Genomic DNA, 22,060 nt, shown 5'->3' with positions numbered 1-22,060 from the left:
CCCATGGAGCTGTCAAACGGTTGCAATCAGAGTTGGTGTTGATTGCAACCAAAATGACTGATCTGGTGCTCGATTTTTTTTAAGTGCAATCGAAGGTGGCATTGCAGACCCGTATTGAAACAACTCTCTCGGGGCATTGTAAAAATCATAGGTATTCACTAATTAAAGAGTAAAACGTGGTGTGTGACACAAACAATAAAGCTGCTTATCGCGAGACGCGCAGAAGGAGCCAGTATCTTCCAGAACGTTCCGGAAAAAACGATCTGCCACGTCAACCGACCGACATCCAATCTTTCGCACTCATTTAGCACATGTGTGGCGTTGTGTTGATGCTTGCGCTGTGAGAATTGTTTCGATTCGGGCTGTCCATCATCAGGGCTTGCGGCACGGCGGCTAAATTGAAAAATGACTCAAAAATATATTCACGAGAAGCATTATGATGAGCGCTCCAACTGGCCGAAACACCGTTCCCGGTAGCCAGCGGATAGACTGCTCGAAAAAAAAGCCCATTGCTGCTGCTGCCGGCACCACCGGGAAAGTGATCCGATCCGCGGATCCGCCACGCTGCCAATTGGAAGAGAAAGGAAACACGAATGTCGGGGCGAGAATCGGGGCACTTCACTTTGTTGTGTGTGGCTGGCGTGATGCAAAATCATTTGCCACTCCGGAAAACCGACTTTGCCATGGGTTGTGTAACATGCGCAGAGAAATAAATCATCAGCGGAGACCGGCGGAACCGGCATGAAACGACGACAACGGAACCGTTCAGGCCGCGCGGGCACTTGTTGCTGCTGAAGTGATTAGCTTTAATGGCCAGGCGGGAGAGGCACGCAGAGTCCCCAAAAAAATGGTACCGCAATACGCAAATCAGCAAACAGCACTTTGGGAACTAGAAATGTGCAGACATAAGACGAACGTCGTGTGCAGGTTGGTTGGCGGCTTCCACTGCTGAAACTAGGGCTAAATCGGGTTAGCAGATGCGCATGAAGGCCAACCCCCCCCGACATTACGTCAGCGGACCGTCAGACGCCACATAAAATGGAGCCAACCGGGAGTAATATGCTTCTTGACCGGGCCCTTGTGGCCACAACAAAGGTTTGCGTTGCTAACGTGGTTCGCGAATGATCCGCGCTTTATGGCCAAACACACAGTAGCGACACGCACGTGGGACCGAGTGTTTATACATCAATTTATTTCAGCCAACACCACATGTCGACAGCACGGCCACTGGCGAGCAACGTTGTTGACGTGCGTGCTGACCAACGAGCGTTGCACAGGTTACGACGGGTTTGAACTTTGACTTCAGCCCCAGGGTAGCCTCCCGGGGGGTTAGCCGACCCCAGACACGCAATCCATCCGGGGGAAGCCGAAGCATTACAATTACTCCGGACCTCCATGACCGTTTCACGTCTGACGTCTGAGGAATCCCAAAGGAGTGCGCCATCCCTGTGTTCTCCGTTTGCTCACATGCGCACTCAGCAGGTTAGGATTTGATGCGCCTAGAATCCTTGGTCTTTTTCTGCTGATTTTCGGAGAACGCACTCGAAAAGGATGATTTTCCTTCCAGGTATGCCGCTCCGTCGTTCTAGTCTCATTACCAACAGCGAAGCTCAAGATGACGGTCACCGTAAATTGGGACCATCCCTGCTGGGAGAAGCGTTACCATATGGGGCAATAATTAGACTAATGTGTCCCCGTGGGCTCATCTAGCGTCTCTCTTTTTTCTCTTTTTTGGTACACCTAGATTCAGGGTGCGTGAGATAAGAACACAGACACACACACGCACGCACTATTATCAGTTTTTGGCGTCAATCTTCCACACACAGACACCGGCCGCCGTGAAGATAGCAATTCAAGGCGAGAAGGGCAACTTTGGCGGTCTTGGGTGAGGTCCACCGTTGGTCTTATCGGTCGCCTGGCACTTCGGAGCGCGTTTGCGCGTCACGACTCGAGCCGCCCAAAGCCAGCGACATTCCACCGTAGGACAGCTTTATCTGTGCGCCACAATCGGTCACTATACTGGCCCCCTTTGGTGCACGGCGATCGGTACTGCACCGGCTGTTGCTGCTGCGTCAGGTTTGGTGGCGCAGGTGATGTACGGATTTACGGTGCGTCCGCCAAGAGTTGGGCAGCAGATAAAACACCTCCGATAACGAAACTGCTATCGCAGCCTGATTGGACAGAAGTAGTCCATCAGGAAGGAAGTCCAACTCTCGTGGAGTGGCGGCCCTGGAAACGATCTTATTTGAGGTAGGATTAAGTCGTAAGTGTGTTAAGTAGAGTTTTTGATAGCAGAAAAGCGTTACAGCGGTTCAGCTTTAAACGATGACCACTTTTTATGGGCCCGTTCTGATTGCTTTCACCAACGGTTGGTTTGATCCGGTTTGAACCGGTTGGAGTTGTATCTTCTGGTTCTTGGATCGACGAAAGGCATATCAAGAAATACGGCATTTCTTAGAAGTACTAAATCGATGGATGGACAACTATTCAGCTTCCAGATCACTCACGATCTCGCACTGTTTATTTACCACGTCCAGCAACCCAACAGACGCCATTAGCCGTAAACGGCGAAACCAACCTTCAAGGACGGTGGCCCATGTTCGGTGATGGCGATCGATTTTTCCAACCTGTGCCAGCGAACCAGCAGTAGCACCACATGACCGGCCACCATGGTCGCCGCATTCCTCGGTGGAAATGTGCCGAATGACCGGCTGTGCCCCTTTTACTTCCGTCCCTGGCATCGCTCCTCGTACCGCCTACAGATCTCTTGTTTATTTTCCGGTATTCCTCGCCGCGCCGTGTGTGGAAAATCGACTCAAGTTACCACTTAGACATAACAAATGTGCTCGACACTGGCCCGAGAGCTCCGAAAACTGAAATTACGGAACTCGCGAGAACAATTTCGAAACAACCGCGTGGCCAAAAGTGGCCACCACTGAACGCGCTAATGAACGATCGTGCGTGCGTGCGTGCGGACATGTGTGAAAACGAATTGTATTTCCGCAAGAGTTCGAGTTCCAGAGTTCGCTGCCACCAGCCCGGCACCGTCACCGGTGGTTCAAGCGAGGCGTCACGTTCCACATCGCCCCACCACACGAAGAAGGCGGCACAGCGGGTCACGAAGATGGGCGGCACGGCAAGAGGCACCGAATTTTGTGAGCCCGTCCAAACCGGCTCGAACCAAACTGAAGCACTTAGCGTGAGCGTACCCGGTAAGCGGTAAGTACAAACGTTTGGCACGGCGGGCGATAAGAACGAGCTTTTGGCGGTCAATGAAACGACACCCAATCACGAGCGCACGTGTGCGGCACAACTTTTGCGGCGGCACGTGCAAATCGAATCTCGAATGGGACACGGTGCCACCTACCGTGGTGGTGGTGAGTTATGAAATTGGGCTGACAAGATTGAGAACTTACCGGTGGCCGGTGGTAATTCGCCGAAAAAGGAGTTTGGATGGAACTTTTACGATTCTTGATCCTTTCCTTTTCAGTAGCCTGTCAAAGTAAAGACTTCCTAAGGACCACATCAAACAAATCACGTAGTGATAATCGATGAAATTTCAATAGAATCATGTTTGGCGAATTTATAAGACATTTTTTCTTGGCTCTTTCTGTTTATTCGTTCACTTTGCCAACTAGTTAATCAGCATTAGTATTAACATATAATTGCGATATGGAACAAGACCTGCGTTACATCCTACTTCAGTAAGGTACTATTAACACTGCTGTTTCTCCTTATTTTATGAACGAATGTTGAAAGTGTATAAGGACTCTTCGCCTTAGGTTAGTACATTAAAAGGGGGTTTCTGAGTTTAAACGTGGTCGTACTAGAATTAAGACGATCCACATCAACGACGCCCAAAAACAGACACAACTCCTGAAATCGTAGAAAATATGCAGGATATCGTATTGGGAAATCGTCGAATCAATGAAAGAGATTTAGTACGAGGCTGAATAATAAAGTGTATTTCAAACCATAAAAGTGTGATTTTCTTATCGAGGCTTGTTCGTTCCTAGATAATAGATTACCCCAAAGGTAGACCACAAAGACAAAAGATTACCCATTTTACCAACAATGTTTGGCATGAAGCTAATCGAGACTTTAAACACTGTGTGGTGCATTAAAGCAACAAATTCGCCATTCGTATCAGTTCCTGATTAATATTTCTATCAATTCCTCAAGCTCGGCACGATCAGTATCCGCTCGTCGCGGAAAACTTCGTCCTTAAAGAAGAGCATTATTAGCGGTTACTGACGGGAGCCCCTTCTCGATTACACATTTGATCTCAACCGGCACCGTCATGCTCGTTTTAATGACGCTACTAAAAATCAATAGGTTGCTAATCAGATTTAACGCCATTCAAGCACAGATTGCACCCAGAAGCGCCAGGCGGTGGCATTTTTATCGTTTCTCTGCTGTGCCCCCGATGTGCCAATTTCTTTACGATGGTGCCGGGTCTCCAACATCTGGGGGGCAACTTCAATTGCAAAATCATCCTGCACTCTTGGTCGGTCGTAAATTCACATTCGATTTCGTTGCTGCAAGCAGCCAGCCAGCCGCCCCATTACGGGCGCCCCCGAAGGTGAGAAGATCAATTGGTATCAAATATGGAAATGGCTCTGGAGGGGGGCCCGCTCGCTGTCGTCAGCGTCTGCCACTTGATGCGACGGGGGGGTCGTAACTGATGTTCTTCCCAATTGATTTACCGCCCAAAGGAATGAAGTCCCGCCGCCCAACCGTTGCCCCTGATTGACCGCTTCTCGCTGGTGCGGTGATTTCGCAAAAAGCAGTCGATTGCGCCTCAGCTCTTTAAAACCGAGCGTAAATCGAGCCAGCGAATCGATTCCTTGCCCAACTCCAGATTCGCGCTGCTCCCGAGTGGTTACGCCGATGGTAAACATAATCATCGGCCACAAACAGAAAAACCTGTTTCGGTTCGAGTGCGGGCGGCGCGGGGGCCCTCACACAAATTGGTAACGAGAATCGGGGGAGGGCGTACGATTAACTGCCCGAAAATCGTCCACCAGACGCGACGTCACGTGGACTACGCCGGAGCGAGCAGCGGAACGAGATAAAAGAGGCAGAGAAGAGGCCCCAAAAGTGGCGACCCGAAGCCCAATGTGATCCCGGCGGTCCTATCATGCGGCGCGAGTGACACGATTTGTTTGGCTTCTTGATACTCGGCAATTCGGGCCATCTTTCGGCCGATTGGTTGGTTTGGCCCCGTCGAGGGGGGCGCCAAAAAATGCCAACCTCAGAAGCTCTCTTTCCTTAGCCCGATTCTTCCCGATCCCCGGCGGTTGACGCGTATCGAACCGCGTCGTACTTCGAATTCCGATTCCGACTCTATCGCTTCATCAATCATCCATCTCGCTGGAGGGTGCTGGCGGTGCGGCATAAAAACCCCACTCGGGGTCTCGGTCGGTTGTTTTTGGGCTCCCGAGACGAGACTTTGGGTCGACGGTGTGCCGGACGATAAAAACGTAGCCACAGCGATACGGAGAGAATGTTTTTCTCCCGAACGGTGCTGTGGTGATCATCCGCTGGGTGCTTATCATGATGTTTCGTTTCCAGCTCGGTACAGTTAGCTCCCAACCCCGCTGGGTGCCGTATGGAAACAGAGTCCGTTATTATGGAAAGCCCGGAATGATGCCCATTCGAACCGGCGATTCAGAGATCGGTTCCTCGATAAGACACACGGCGGGCGGTTCCCGGTTAGAAAAGATGAACCGCATACAACCGGAACAGTGTAACAGCACAAATTTAATTTCTTTCGAATTGTACACTCAACCCGCTCGACGTATTTCAACGGGCAACGGATTACCAATTCGATTGGAGAAACAGAACCCAAACTCGATCGCCCAGCCGTGGCCCTTCTTTGGTGGGGCGTGTTTTTTCCAAAGGCTGAACAAACCGGTGGTTGGTGGCCGTGCGGTGGCGCTGTGCTAGTTTTCATTAAATAATTACTAATCATCGAGAACCACCTGTTGGCGCGCGCGGACCTAACCACCGATTGGCAGCCGACCGACGGACAACTCCATCAAACGCCAACAACCGTCGAGCCGGCCGTCCGAGCAACAGCGATCAATTTACAATCGAACGCCATCGCGGGGGTTAGCGGGCGGCACCGAGCGGCGGGGTGGGGCACACAAACAATCGGGTCGAGTTTTCCGAGGCGATTATATGCTTCAGGTTACGATCTGCGTCTCGCGCCACGCCGATAGCGAAGCCGCGCGCAAAGGTGTTGTTGCTCGTGGAACAATAACATCACAGCGCCAAATCGGTGCAGTTGAAAGTGCGCTGTACGTGGAGCGAGCGTAGCATCGCAGAACGGTCGGTCGGTCGGCGGCAGCCAAGCCAAAGTGGTCTGCCAGTCTCTCTCGGAGCCCTCATCACGCAAATTGCGGCTACGCGGCTTCAACTTTAACGGAAAACTTTGCCTCCCTGCGAACGGCTGGAGAAATCCCATCACCAACCCGCACAGTCTGGCGAACGAGAAAGATTAAGAAGGCTCTCCGTATCATGAAGTTATTGTTTCGGGCTGATAGCGGACCACGGTGTTGCTGCTGCCACTGGGAGATCAACGATTATCATTGGCCCGGGTGGTGGTGGTAGCTATGTTTTTCTGGGTCAACATGCTAACCCGGTCGCGGCCGGGGGAAGATTGGTCTGGCCTCGGTCAATTTATTTTCCGCGCGCGCGCGCAGCCCTCTTCGGGGCTTTAAATTTTGAACCAATATGGCGATCTCTAATGAGACGACAATCGGTGTGCCGAATACTTTGCCTTTTTAAATCTAACCCACACCCAGCTTTCCCTTAGTCAAGTGAAAACACTGCTCCGAAGCGAAACACCGGTCGAATGCGGCAATGGAAGAGATACGTACGAAAGTTGGACTAGAACATGCATGCATCAGTCGTGATTGCGGTCACGTTTTGTTCGTCAAACATACTAAAAGTTCGGCAGCCGTAATTTTTCTCCCTATTTAACTAGAACTAGAAGGGTTCAATGTAAAATCGAAACAACTGTCAGCATCAAGTAGCCAACACAGTAGTCGTTGAAAGTCTAGATGGCTGTCTAACATAGAACATCCTAGCCATCTTTGAAACGCTGCCTCACCAACAGCAATCTAGTGTTCACAGGTCGGTAACTATCCAAACTGTTGTCGGCCATTCGGTCGACATTATTTTCAGGCTCAACCTCAACACATTTGTACCGTAAATGATAAAACCGCAGTTCATAGTTTGCCTCCTCAAATCGACCCTATCGTCCTTCGCGAACGGCTTCAAAACTAACCACCGTCAGCCGCCAGTAGCTCGCCCGCAGCCCGTCAAAAAGTTCAACCCTAACGGGAAATGTGGTCCCCATCCCGTGTGTCGAAAAACTCGTTTCCCTTTTCCGGTGCAAAGCGTAGCCACACACGCACACGAATCGGCACGGTACGGTTGTTGATATTTACAACATCGTACGCGACGGAACCGTTACCGTCGTCGTCGTCAAGCAGGTGGCCACTCAACGCCCAACGAGCTGGTTAGTGCTACTGGTGACGTTAAAACTTCAACCCCTGGCCCTCTCTGTTTGGGTAAACCGGACTGCTACGATCGTCAGAAGCGTGCGTCACACGGAAAGGTGAACCTCCACACCATCGAGTGCCCACCGGAAACACCTGGACCTGGATACCACCACCGGTCCGGGGATGTGCTGCGAAAATGAATTTGAAAATCGTGCCTTCCTTTCGGAGCAGGTAATCCGATTTTGGGTCCAAAGGGCCACACGTTTGGTCGCCTTGCACTCCACCCAGCGAACCCGGAGCCGAACGTCAGAGGAAAATAAGGAAACATGGCCACGACGACGGCCACACGTCGAAGGAGAACTCCTTCCGCAGCTGCTTTACGTAACCACCAGCACCAGCACCACCAACCTGTACGCACGGTACGACGCGGCCAGCGCTTCCTTATCAGTTTCCGGACCGACAACTTCCGCCACCGAAGGGCTAATGTACGTACTTTTTGTGGCCGGCAGGAGGTGACACGCGGGAAAGGCACGTTGCACACACACACACACAAACACGTTCGTCGGTCGACCACCGCGAACCGCGAAAACCCGCTTCACCAGGGAAGGTCCGCCGAGATCCGAGATCCTGGCGACGGCGACAATAACCAGCAGCCTCGCCGTGCATCGTGGCTGCCCATCGCGAACCGACTGAATGGAACACGACCGTTCCCCGTTTGTGTAGACGTTACATAAAAATGCACAAAGTCCTGCGTGCCTGTGGGTTACCTCGGGTCGTTGCTGCTTGCCAGCGTGGACCGTGGCGCATATTTTTCTCAATCAAACATACGACCACCGGACGGACGAAACTCGGGAGTCGGCACATGCGCACTACCCGCCCGTTGTGGCGAACGCTTTCCTGTCGGGAATGGACACTAAAAAAGACAAACACAGTCACGGCAGACGACAGCCAGCTCCCTCTGGCTCCGCGCTTTCGACGGAGGCCGCTTGATGCGACGTCCAGATGCGAGAAGGAGTCGGAATCGGGTCCTTACGATAGTCGACTTTCTCGGAGTAGGCGATGGAAAACTCATCACCTCTCTCACTCGCTCTCTCGCTCTTAGGACCTGCAAAAGTCAACCTTGAATCTGAATGAACCGCCAACTCGGTGGCAGCCGCTTTTTGATGCAACAAATCCTACGCAACCTTAGGAGCCTCGCGTGTGTTTAGCATGCCGCCGACGAGGTACAGGAAGGCCCTCCGCATGACAGCCCCGTCCCACGGCCTGTCGGCTGTACGTCAATGTCGGGGAGGGCTGACAAGGATTAGAGTGTCCCACGCAAGGAAGCAGGAAGCAGTCGCATGGTGACTCCCGACTATCCAGACAACGCCCTGAGAGGAAAATCCCGTGTCGGAAAATCTCCCACCCAGCCCAAAGGGCGACCAAAACGTGTGGCTTCTAATCCGTTTTTAGCTTTCCGGCACTTTATCGGTGGTGTTCGCATGTTTGAACGTCATTCGGGACACGAACCGTGATCCGCTTCTTCTTCTTCTTCCGTGTCGCTTTCTTTCGCCGGCCTGTCGCCGAGCTTTCTCGGGCTCGGACTCGGGGTCTCGGGACGGAAGATATGGAGATTTTTTCCACATCAAACTAGGCCACAGCGAGTGCCACCGAAGAGCGTCGCATCGCTTGGAGAAATTAATTTCATGACTACCACGCGTTTAGGTTGGCTGCCGAGCGTCATAGTTGGAAAAGTAAGTTTATAAAAAACAAACGGTGACGCGGCCGTAGAACCCTTCGTCAAACCTACGCAGGTTGAGGTGTTTGGCAGAGCCACCAGAAAGGATTCTGTTTTAATTAAATTAATAACTACAAACCACAAACCTAGCAACATGGAGCTGGAGCCCCATGAAGAGATTCTTTTTTCGTAACGACGGAGCATTCGAAGGTAACCTACGTCATTCTCGTCAGCGCGAGAGTGGTCTTTTCAGGATTGAAATACTCGAGTATTTAATTCAGATAATGGTGAAACGACAACCCCAGCATGCTGTGTGTCTTGTACAAACGGCTTATTAACATTGTGTTAGCAAAGGTTGGTTCGTTTCACGGTCGACATTGCAAACCGCTTGGACTCGGTTATATCTACAAGTTGAACTTATTTAGTTAGTGCAAGTATTTGACGAGAGAAACGTATTGTTAATGGACATATAGAAACAATAGTTTTATTATTTATTAGCTGGACCCAGCGAACTTCATTTCGCCTAATAAATAAATAATTATTTCACGCACCAGTAAATTAATTTCTATTGACGTTTATTTCGGAAAATGATCAATCAAAGACACGTAAAATGTTCTCCTTAAAAAGTCCATCACACACGCGTCACTGCCGCTAACGAACGCTGCGACTGTTACTATCGGGTGGCCAGGAACAGCTCAAACTCAGTGCGATTTCGAAGAAAAACACTAATCGGAGTAGGCTGCCCTGATCGGTCTTCGTGCCAAAACAGATGAAATTTCAAATAAGTACAATAAGTAAGTGTTTGATATTGCAGGTTACAGCTTGTTTGACTCTACTCTAATCAGAACATTGAACTTTAGCTTCAGAAAACCAGTCGTTATTTCAAACAAACAATTTGTAAAAATGTTCCAAAAAGTCGCCTGCAGATGTATTGAAAATTTCAACTATCCAGACAATGTCCTAACCTTGAATCGACAAAAACCCCCGGAGGACCCGGAGGAAACCGGGGTGGATAAATTTGGAAATTCCACCACCTCCTAGGGCAACGAACAAATTAGTTTCCCGCGTCTGTTTCATCACCGCCCGTAGGCAAACAAAGACCCAGCAGCTTTCGGCTTCTGGTAGGTTGCCAGGCCACCGATCTCGATCGGCCGAACTGTCCATCGGCGAGTAGGAAGCGGCCCACCATCATCCGTACCGCCGGGGAGCAGCAGCAGATCATAAAAGGTGCATTAAAGTAAATTGTAAACATTTACCCAACACAACACTCGCCGCCATCGTTAGGGCCGCGCGCTGGGTTCCCTTTTTTCGTGCCCCGGTCCGAGATCTATCACCCGACCGACTCCCGTGGCGAAGCGTGACCCTGAAACGTGGCCTGAACTTGGGGCTGCGGATGGGCTGCTCCTACGGGAAGAGTTTAACCTCACACTACGCCCTTCGTTGTTCCGTCGGTTGGTCCAGGCCCAGCGGAGTTCGTATCTAATGTGCTTTTAATGAAATTCTCTTCCTCTGCATGGTGGAACTCCACGACGGGGCAGAGTTGGGCCAAACAACATAAACAACAGATACGTCGGCAGCGGCGGCGGTTATGTAGGTCAAAGCGATGATCCAAAATCGGGGCTCTGTACAGATCGATACCCAGGCGATGCTGCTGCACCTGTGGGGCCGATGTGGGTTTCTGCTCGGATTCCATGCCAATTTGGCTGGATTCCGTTAGGTTAACACCCACAATTTGGCTTCCAAGAACCGAACGGTCGGCAGGCAGAGTATGAACACCGTTGACGGTTCGCCCGCAGTTCTTTTTCTACCACCCCAACAAAAAAAAACGGAAGAAGATTTCGTTTGCCTAACGATATGCCTTCGGGACTTATAGGGCCAAGTTCTACGCTAAACGAGCTTTCGATGGGGGTGGAAAATATTTAAAACACCATAAGAATGATGAATCACCGGTACGGAAATGGTCTCAGTGAGACTAAACTTTAAAGCGAATTCCTTTACGCTCGGCACATAATGTTTTTCGCCGTGCGGCATGATGTGCAAATTGTGCTCCCGGAGGAAGCCCAACGTTTCTTCCCGATTCCTGTTCATCGTACGGAAAACTGTTTCTCTTCTCATAAGCACACACACAGAAGTAGATAACAAAGTACGACGCAAGTAAAAGCACTTCTCTAACAGCAGCAGCATCAAAAGCTTAACATGTCGCCGGTGAATGTGTCCGAATGTGGGCGCTTTTGCTTGCCGTTCCGTCCCCGGAAACATTGCAGCAGACTTCGGAGGAGCCTTTTGAGAGGAACAACTCCTTCGAACACATGGTACAGTTTCACGTGGGGCTTTCAAAATGCTCAATTGTGTTGCATCATCATCACCACCACCGGCAGCATCATCATCATCATTATGCTGAGCATTCTCCCCGTTGCAGAGGGCTGTTTCTACTAACACGTTAACAACCCATTAATAAATTATCTGCACCCCGAAGCACCGGGGCCGCCGGCAAGCCAAGTGCCGCACCGGGCCGCCTGCAAAGCGTTAACGTGAAGCGTGACACAAAACCCGTGACCCGTTTGCAGAAACCACGAGAAGGCAGCCACAATTTAATGCACAAAATCGCGCGCCCGAAACTGCACCGAAGCCGCACGGCTCGTCGGCGTAATGGAGCGGGACGAGCATGGTGGCGGACCCACGGCCATCATAACCGGCGGCGGCAGCGGCGCTTCAATGAACCGCATAATCCGGCAGCATTCAGTAAAAATCCACCAAAGACATTCTGTTGCCACATCGCCATTACGGAGTGAGACAAATTTTGTGGCGCCCGTTGTTGGAGTGCTTCTCTTTGAAGAGAACTCGAATGCGCCGGCCCGTTTATGTAACATTCGTTAGGAGCAGCATAACGACGTCGAGGGCCACGGCCTTACACACGGGATGTTGATTTCGGTTTGGTAGAATATTGGCTCCGGTTAATAAAATTAGAAACATGCGACGTAACATCATCAAAAACCCCGTTAAATTCCCAACAATACCCGACGATGCGGTAGGATTTATGGACCCGCGTAAGCTTCGGCACCATATGTGTTCCACGTAAACAGTAATCAGCATAAACTCCCATTAGGGACAGTAACGGTAGAAAGAGTATCTTCGGCTCTTCGGTCCGGCCGTCGATTTCGTTGCGGCGACACTTGTCCCCAAAAACTGCCCCAACAATGGGGTCAAGAACAAGCGAGGACAATAGCCGCGGACATCGGCCAATTATCGGTTTTCTTTCTGGGTGTTTCGATTTTTACTTCACTCTCTAACGCACCGCCCTATTGCACGGCCCAGCGTGCGGCCGTTATTGACCGATTTATGATATCCGACGATCCGATTGATCGTTGAACGGAGCCATTTAACGGGCGCAACATAAGCAGCCTCCGAAAGTCTGCCGAGTGATCACAATTAATGGATTAATGGATTTAAAAAAAAATGGAAATGAACCGCCGCGGAAAAACAGCCGCCAGCAGCAGCAACTGAACACCGGCAAAAAAACGGAGAATCTGTCACCTAAATCGTCCATAAATGAGCCATTCTTTTGGGGCCAAAACAGAGACACGTTGCTCTGTATGGTAATGGTTATTAGCTGTAAGGACGCGGAGAGAGGGATGTTTGCGCCACTTGTGCCAATGTTGTTCGCGACTTGGCGACTAGAATGGCGTCCATTCTCCAGTTCGCCTCAGGTTACAGCGGCGAAATGACCCCAAGTAAAAGGATACTGAACAATGTTTGCCACAGAATTTATTAAAAAATAATTTAAAAAATGGCCGAATGACGCAAAATAAATTGCAAAACGGTAGCTTTGGGAGTTTTCAAACTGTCGTTACACTTAAAATATCGTTCACCCGCCGTCGTGAAGCACCGGTCTGCGTCGAGCGTCGAGAACAAACACGCCACCTACTCCCGGCAAGATAAGTGGCCACACCAAGAGTAACTTACGGACACATTACTTGCCACAGTGAGCGAGCGAACGACCGGGCCAAAAAAAAATAAACAGACTTCCCATCGCGTCCGAAGCAGAAGAAAGACACAATCCAGAGCAGCTAATTGCGGCCAAATTGGAAAACGCTTTATGCTCCCCCAAGGGGCCGGAATAGCGTCGGCGCCCGGATAATCTTACGTATTCCCCCTCCCCCCGGTCGGGAAGGTTTTCTTCGTTCGGGCGCGGGTATTGCGATTGTTAAGTTTCACTTTCTTCGCGCGCGCACCGCACCGCATCGGAACCGATTTTCGCCCCGCCGAGTTTCGACACATTCGGTAAAAGATACCCTTCCGGTGTACCGTGTCGCATTATGCGTAACGGCTAATAACGATCGGACGCACGCTGGCGATCATTAGCGAACGTAGCGGGGGGCGCGCTCCACATTACTCCATATTATGTGCCATTGGAATCTACTGTGTGATAAATGTATCAATTCTCATCCATTTTAAAGAGGCAAAGTTCGTTAAGAAAACGTTGATGAGGCGCAAAACTCACTCAAGTGGCTCCCCTTTTTTAACCCGCGACTGTCCGAACGAAAGGAAATTCAATTTCAGAGTTCGATAAAAGGGTTCAACCGGAAAACTCACTTCTTTCGACTCGCGGAAAAGTTTCAAAGATGAAAGATCTGCCCCGTACCGGTGGAAGGGCGACCCCGAACTCCGTCCCCGCTCGGTTGAAGTTCGTGTCAATATTTGGCCATGTCGCGACACACTTCCGCCGCGAAGGAATATTGTCTTCAGCAGGGCACACAAAAAAAACCATCATCTGCTAATGAGAAAACCTTCCCAGTACTGCTCCGTGCGAAAAGCATGCCTTGGAAGAGAAGAGTTGCGCTCCTTTCTTCACTCGGAGACCACACAAATTCAATATTCTCCGAACATCAGAGGAGCCCACTTTTCCAAGCGCTAAACGTTCGAAAAAAAAGCAATCAACTCTGCCTGAAATGACAGCGAAACGAACGGCTGAATCGGACACTTCACCAAAGCAGGCTGGGGACCGCCGAGAAGACTTCAATATCTGCCACTGTGTCACACAGAAATTTGGGTTTCTTTCGCGCTTGGGCGGCCTTCTTTTCGCCGTTGCCATGCATTGCATCACCGGGAGCGGCCGGATGGGATGCTGCCGCGAATGCCACGGTACGTGTGGTCTTCGGTCGACGAGAATACGTGTCCCACCGGGTCGATTGCGGTGCCGGGACGTCATCTGACGGGCGGCGGCGTTGAAAAAAAAACCGAAACGACAAAACCGGTCTTTTCGAGACAAGCGCAAGGCAGAACAACGGGCAGCCGGCAAGCCGCCGAAGAGTAGCATTGAGAGAGAAGTGGATAGGCAAAACCTGTAACCCCTGGAAGCCATCTGGAACTAGCGTCTTGAGTGGGTTGTTTTTTTTCTGCTAACATGTGGAATTTTGCTCCACTTGCTGCCAGGGACGGAAACGGTGGCTTCTCCTGTTTCCTATCTTGTTGCACCGTTTCAGTAGCACCCGTAGCAGAAAGCGATAAGGGTCCGCAGACGCACATGCAGAGGTCCCCGATCCCCGGTGCACCTGCACCAACGAGGCCACGACGAGGCGAGTGGCAAACGAGTGTCTCCTGTTGATTGCAAGTAATTCGATGCCATTTTTCATGCTTAGCGGAGGGGACGGTTGCGAAGTGGTGGCCCGCGAAACGTAAGCCGGCGCCCAAAGACGGACGATAAACTCATCGAATCGTTCCACACACGCTCGCGGCAACAGGCAACATAATTTGAAAAGTGTCCCAAAGGAATGCCAGAACACTCAATACCCAGCAATGCCATTCCGTCACAGACGAAAGCAGTAACTGTTTGCCGTTTTTTTTTTATTTTAATGAAACACTCCCGATTCGCAACCACGAAGACGGTGACTGCAACTTAATACACTCGTGTGCCGCCGTCTCGATTTTCCCGATTTGAACGTCTGTTCGACGACCGTTGGCAACACGAGACATTCGGGTGAACAAACTGGCGCCCCGCAACTGGGGCGCTTGGCGGCCTTACGACGAAACGGATCGATTTCTCACGGCGTCCCAAAGCGCCACCCTCCCGCACCGGGCACGTAAACGATGCCCGCTGCGTCGCTGGCTGCCGTGGCCGTGAAGAGTCCACCATCGTGATAACGGTCGCCGGAGAGGGCGGCCGGGGAAGTTAAAAGTACAACGAAGCCGTTTGGAAACCCGCTGTCAGAAACCTGAATGGGAGAACCGTAACATAGCCCCCGGGCCCTACCGGCTGCAGGGCCCTCGCCCGATGTGCGCCAGACGATGCACTTTGGAATGCAGACCAACCGACCAACATCGGGGGGGGAACGGGCGAGAAAGAAAGTGGTTTTTCCGCGCTCCGCGCCGCGTGTTGGTCGAGGAAGGAAAATGGTGACGGGACGTCGGGTCAATGACTAGACGCGGTTGATAAACGCAAACGCAAACGAATCCAAAAGCGACCGCGACTCGAAAATATTGTTCGACGTGGTCCGTCCATGGCAGCCCCAAACTGTGCCGTGTGTTCCCGAAAAAACTTTATTCAATCGAATGGCATTTCACGGGAACCACCTTTCACGGGCGGCGACGGAAAATGCAATTTCCCATTTATACGTAATCGAGTCGGGGCCGGTGGGAAAATGGATGAAATATTCATAAAAACAGGGGGATTCCATTCCACACTCGAAGGAATATGCGCGCGATTGTGATTGATGTTAAAATGCGATTCCGCTTTGCGTGCGTGACAACGGAAGCGAACACCCGGGCACTAGGCGCTTGGGAAAAGGGATTGCGTTCCGCATATTTTAGAACAGAGGCCCCATACGATGAAAGTGCCGCTCGAAATGGTTTCCATTTCTTTCCGTATCGCCTAATGTTGACCACCTTCCATTGATGTCAGCGAGTGAACGTTTCAACAATTGGTTCGGCAATTTGTGCGTCAAACTCTGGAAAGAATGGCCGAAACGAAGACAGGATTTAAATAGATCATTCGAGAAGAACAAAGGTTACCAGCAATTTGGTTATTCACAATCGAAATCAGTCATCAACCGGGACCGGTGAATGTCCGATGTTCGGGTCACGGTGGTTTGTGACGTGCTTGGCGATCGCGACGGAAATCGGACCGACATGCTATCCACCCAGAAAGTGGTCCATTTTTTGAGCCTCTCCGGTGACTGAATGTTCCAAGGGGAACGAAAGGTAAAAACCGTTTCCAAATTTTCCCCGTCGCAACATAAAAAAAAAACAATCTAAAACCGCCCAAAACCACTCGCAGTGTTACGTAAACAAGTGCTCCTCGCCTCTCCCCTCCGCCTCAGGGGCCGTGTCTGTGGCGAGGTCGGTCTGTTGCATTTCGCGATGGCGCTGCCCGCGAGACGTCATCCGTTTATTTTCATTGCTCTCGTTGTTCGGTGTTCTCTCGCACGCACACTCGCAGCATTTCTCTCTCTTTCTATTCGTCTTTTTGTCTCTTTCTGCCCCGAGTTCTCGTAAATTTCGACAAACGCTATTTTGCAGGCCACCATTCTCGCTTTTTCTCGACGTTTCCCCTGCCGATGGTTTTTGTGGGGCGCTATCGTTGTAGGGCAACAAATGCAAGTGCATCACCGCGTCATGGAGCTTTCAAATAATATCCTTTTCCAACCGAACCGGTCAAGCTCGGCAATCAAGTGCCGGGGTTGCAGTTCCCAGCAGTGTACGGCGCCCACCTGTCGTCGTTGCAGCCGGAAGAAGGTAAATCACCAGACGTCACGCTGCGTGATGTACTCACAGGTAACTACGTTGCTGCAGGTTGATAAACGAGAATGAAAATAAATGGTGCTCAGCGGGAAGCCTACTGCGGCGTGATGGAAAATTGTGTTTCCTTACCGGCTTTCCCTGAAATGGGGAAACCCCGTGTGGACAGATTCTTGTGGGGAAGAATTTCACTCTTCAACCACTTTATAAATGTTTCATATCAAGGCATACTTAGGAAAGTTCAGCAAGTTCAAGAAGTTTCACCAAAGAAACACGTTGCGTTCGCAGTAAGCCCTGCTTTCACTGTCAGGCCGCCGAGAGGCTCCCCTCTTACCCACCCCGCGGTGGTTCCCAAGCGGCCATCCACCCCAACTGGGGTGCTGGTGCTGCAAAACGATGCCTCAATTGTTTTTGCGAAAAACGAGCCGCTTGCGCACACACAGGGGGGCTCCACAGTCACGCGAGGCGACTGGTCGGGTGGTCGAGTGAGATTTTTATGTTTCCCTGTGCAATCGGAGGAGCCTTTCGTTGCCCCGTTGCGCTCCCGTTACACGCTCAACACCTTTCGCTTTTAAGTTGTTCGACCCCCTTTCAAGGCGGGCGGGCGGTTTAGTGAAGAATGTTTCAAGCAATGATTGAAGGCCGAAGCACGGCCTACTACTGCTGTGTATCCCTGTGGTTACCTTTTTGCTTCGATGCAAAGGATGATTGCTTCTTCGTTCGCTGGCCACTACGGGGTACGAAGAGAGCCCACGATGCTGACTGATTGGTGTCGATGATCCACCCGCCCTCGTCGGGGAGTCGTCGTCGACGTCGTCGTTGGTTCGTGGAGCACCAAACCTCGGCCAACAACATCGCGCGCCCGCGCGCTTCAAGGCACCGCGTTTGATTTTACATTACACAATCGCGCCGCCGCCGCTTGTTGCTCGCACTGAAATGCACCGACCAAATTGGTACACTTGACCGCACGCACAAAACATACACACCACCCGACACACACAAACGCACGGCCAAATTGCACACACACACACACGGGGGCGAAGACGGATGCACTAGGCGGACGAAAGGGGTTAGACCTTGCCGACAGGAAAAATCGCACACCACTGACGGTCACTTTGTACCGAAACACTGTTTTCACATCCCCGCTCGGAAGGTTGCTCTATGATTGAATTCTTATTTGCCTATAGAACGGTGGGCTATATTTTCTCGTTGCTTCTCGCGGTGACTGAACCGAGAGCGCGGCCGAATGGCCAGCAAGCACTTCACAACCTACCAGTGGCGGTCGTTGCTCAGGCAACAGCAATCGCCAGCAGCGAAACCTGCGACCGATTCACGCACTTCACGTCGGGCCATTTCTTCTCGCGCGACACACCACCGTCGAGATCGTCACGGGTTGCTGTGATTGCTGCCCTCGGCATCGCTGGTCGGCCGCAGCATCGATGGGCAGGCTTTGCAAAAAGCAAGCAAAACAGCAGCGTACTGATGAATGGTAAGAATTCACCCACCGAACCGATCTCGTTCGCCCGTTCGGTGTCCTTTTCGCGCGGAAGCTGTTGTACTGTCACGGGAAAGGTCGTCGTCGAAACACAAAGCCGTTACAAATATAAAGACGGTAAGATGAAACGAGAAGCGCACTCTCACTCACGATAAGCACCACACACGCACGGTTTCTGTTGTGAAGAACGACCCCACCGATGGCGAACCACTTACGTTGGGGAACACGCAGCGATGAGTGCGAAAACAGGGAATTTTCTTAACGTTCCGGGTCGTCCAAGGTCCGCTACGGGAAAATGACGATGTTGACGCAGCGTTGTGTGTGGCGTATGAGAAATTTCGGGTCGGGAACGAAAGAAACACAATGAGCAGCAGCGACGCAGCTCCGTCTCGACGGGAATAAAATCTTAACTTTTGTTAATTTGTCCTACATGAAACACGAAACGTCAAAATGTGAATGTTGGTTTTATGAATTCGACCGATTTTGGAACCTAACTAGGACACTGCGAACCTAACTTTGATGACGAACCTGACATCCGAAGACGAAATCGTTCGTTCTGATCGTTCTGCTGTCACGCCACTGACAGTTCGCTGCGAGGGGCCTGACTTGCAAGGAAAATCGGATCGAGAACTTTCTTTACAGATCCCGGTGCGCAGTTTAAAACGACGGAGGAGCGAAATGAAAGTGTGAGAAAACCATTCTAAACATTTCGCGGGCTAATTAAGGCCAGGAAATCATTTCAATAAAGCTCTGCCGTGTTTTCAAAGGGTGCGATCATTTTCATTTAAACGTTGATTGACAAAGAATCAGCCAGTTGTGCGGGCCTTTGAGCAACTATAGGGTTGAGGACAGTGCTAGGTAAGCATTGCGATCCATTCGGTGCATACCCTGCGGTGAAAATCAGTTGAAATCATGTAAAATCTCGATATTTGACCAAAGATAACATAATAACTCATGGCATCCACGCTATTGTTGTCGGGTTCCCGCCGCAGATATTTCCTTTTCACACTCGTACCGCCCAGCTGTCACTTCGATCACAACACAACACGTCAATGCAGAGCGTTTAATCAGCTGGCGAATTGCGCGAGAAACTTTAAACAAAAAAGAACCATCTTGTACTACCGATAACACCCGTTTGAACCACGTCGCTCCGTTGTGATAAAGACAGTGTGGGAAAGTCCTAAGCAAATCGAGTTTGTGGCAACTGTAACATGCACCAGGTTCTTCGCCATGACATTCGACATTGAAAGGAAGCGTCTCGAGATGTGCTGCGTATATGGCGCCGCCAATGGCTCCGCGAAGCTCGGAGAACGTAAGCGAAGACAAAGTTCCACTTCGTCGGATCATTCCGGGAGATCGCGACGAAAAAAACTATCCGAAAGCGATGCGACGGGCCGTGGCCAGCCGCCGTGGTACGGTCGGCAAACAAAGTGCCATATACTGACCGTGTTTGCCAGCGGGGCACTTTTCTCGTTGCTGGCCTTCGCGATGCTGAACTTTGTCCCCTCGCCGCACCGCTCCGGTGCTGACTCGCAGCGACGCACACTGGAAGGGGAAAGCAGTGGCCGAGCATTGTTCGCACCGAATCCACGTCATCTTCCCGACGGTTCGATGCTCCGGTTAGCGGATGAATCTCGTGTCATGGAACCATACCTTCCGGCACGGAAGATGCCAGCGGGCGGGGATACACATCAAGCAGAATCGCAGGACAGTGTGACGAATGATGCGGAAGCACTGAGCTCGCTAAAAATGGCCCTCGAAATGAAGCTTCAGGGAAAGGACGATAAGGCGCTCCGTCTATTTCAACATGCGCTGGCTCTTTCGCCAAAACATCCGGAAATCCTGACTAAATATGGCGAGTTTCTGGAGCACAATCAGCAGGACGTCGTGTCAGCAGATCAGTACTACACACAAGCCCTCACCGTCAACCCGTACTACTCGGAAGCGCTTGCCAATCGGCAGCGTACGGCGCAAATTGTCGAGCAGATAGACGCGAAACGATTCGAAGCGTTGGACCGAAAACGGGACGCCCTAAGCGCGGTGCACGCCTCTAATACGGCGCTGAAGCGGGCGGAAAAGGAAGCGTACATTCAGCACATCTACCACTCGGTCGGGATCGAGGGCAACACGATGAGTTTAGCGCAGACCCGGTCGATCCTCGAAACGCGCATGGCGGTCGATGGCAAGAGCATCGATGAGCACAACGAAATCCTCGGATTGGATGCGGCCCTCAAGTACATAAACGCAACGTTGGTCAACAAGAACGATTATATTACGTTGAAGGATATTCTCGAGATACATCGACGCGTGCTCGGGCACGTCGATCCGATCGAAGGTGGTGAGTTTCGGCGCACGCAGGTTTACGTTGGCGGACACATTCCGCCCGGGCCGGGCGATTTGGCGATCCTGATGGGCCGCTTCGAGAACTGGCTCAACTCGGAGCAGGTTTTTCTGATGCATCCGGTCAAGTACGCGGCAATGGCACATTACAAGCTGGTCCACATTCACCCGTTTAGCGATGGGAACGGCCGGACGTCACGACTACTGATGAACACGTTGCTCATGCGGGCCGGTTACCCACCGGTGATCATCCAAAAGCAGCATCGGCACAAGTACTACGACTATCTGCAGCTGGCCAACGAGGGTGACATTCGGCCTTTTGTGAGGTTTATTGCCGACTGTACGGAACGAACGCTCGATCTGTACCTGTGGGCCACCAGTGAGCTATCGAATCCGATCCCGCTGTTGGCACAGGACAGCGCGGATGGTGGCACGCCACTAATCAACAGTTTTATTGAGGAAGGAAGTGCGGCTGGAAGTGGAGCCGGTGACACGATACGGATAGGAGTGATTTGGTATGTAGATATTGAATATGTTTGCTGGAATAATTGGCAAATTTACAATACTTTCCACCTTATTTTTTCCGCAGATATTTACTTCCTGTGGCCCTGGCACGGTGGCTTCCTATGCTCGATATTTAAAGTTGTCTCGTCCGTGTGCTCAGCCATTGGCAACGATGTTGATATGTTAGTCCCATGTACATAACGCCGTCCTACTGTATCCATACCGTTTTATTTATATTTATTTTGTTTTAATTTTATCTTGAAATGTTACCGTGCCCTCATTTACCGTTCGTCCTGTATCTAAAGTGAAAATTCCCAAAAAAAAATGAGGGCACAATGGCGGTGAACAAATGATTTCAACATCATCCGTTAATCGAAGCGCACATTACGTGTTAATTAGGTTAGGTAGTGATAATTGTCGAATTTGTGCTCAATCACCAAATGCAAAAGATTTTACCGATGGATGCTGTGCAACGGCACTTCTGCCGGTTCTGTCGTGATATCAGCCACAAAAAAACAGTACACATAGTCAAACTAACCAATGGATCCTACTTTCGTACCGCTGTGATGATTTAGTTAGCTAATCTGTTGGTAATTTTAAAATAAATCCGTAAATTTTTAACGTACACTGCTGGTGTCTGAATTTGTTTTCTATTCAAAGTGGGTTGTTGCAACAAATCAAATGTGGGCCGCATGAATGAACAGAAAACGAGTTTCTTCCATAAATCGTAAAATAAATTGCGAATGTTAGGAAACTCGG

General features: G+C 50.9%; 1 protein-coding gene across 1 annotated transcript; it reads left to right on the top strand.

The window, feature by feature from the left end:
* The first annotated feature begins 19,619 nt into the window (after positions 1-19,619).
* LOC128273085 (protein adenylyltransferase Fic) lies at positions 19,620-21,850 on the top strand. The gene is made up of 2 exons (XM_053011000.1): positions 19,620-21,312; positions 21,387-21,850. Coding segments are annotated over exons 1-2 (1,626 nt in total). The 5' UTR covers positions 19,620-19,687; the 3' UTR covers positions 21,388-21,850.
* Positions 21,851-22,060: the final 210 nt, after the last annotated feature.

The sequence above is a fragment of the Anopheles cruzii genome, chromosome 3 (genome assembly GCF_943734635.1).
Source record: "Anopheles cruzii chromosome 3, idAnoCruzAS_RS32_06, whole genome shotgun sequence".
Lineage (NCBI taxonomy): Eukaryota > Metazoa > Arthropoda > Insecta > Diptera > Culicidae > Anopheles > Anopheles cruzii.
Note: the sequence above shows the minus strand (reverse complement) of the source record. Positions and strands in the feature narration are given on the sequence as shown.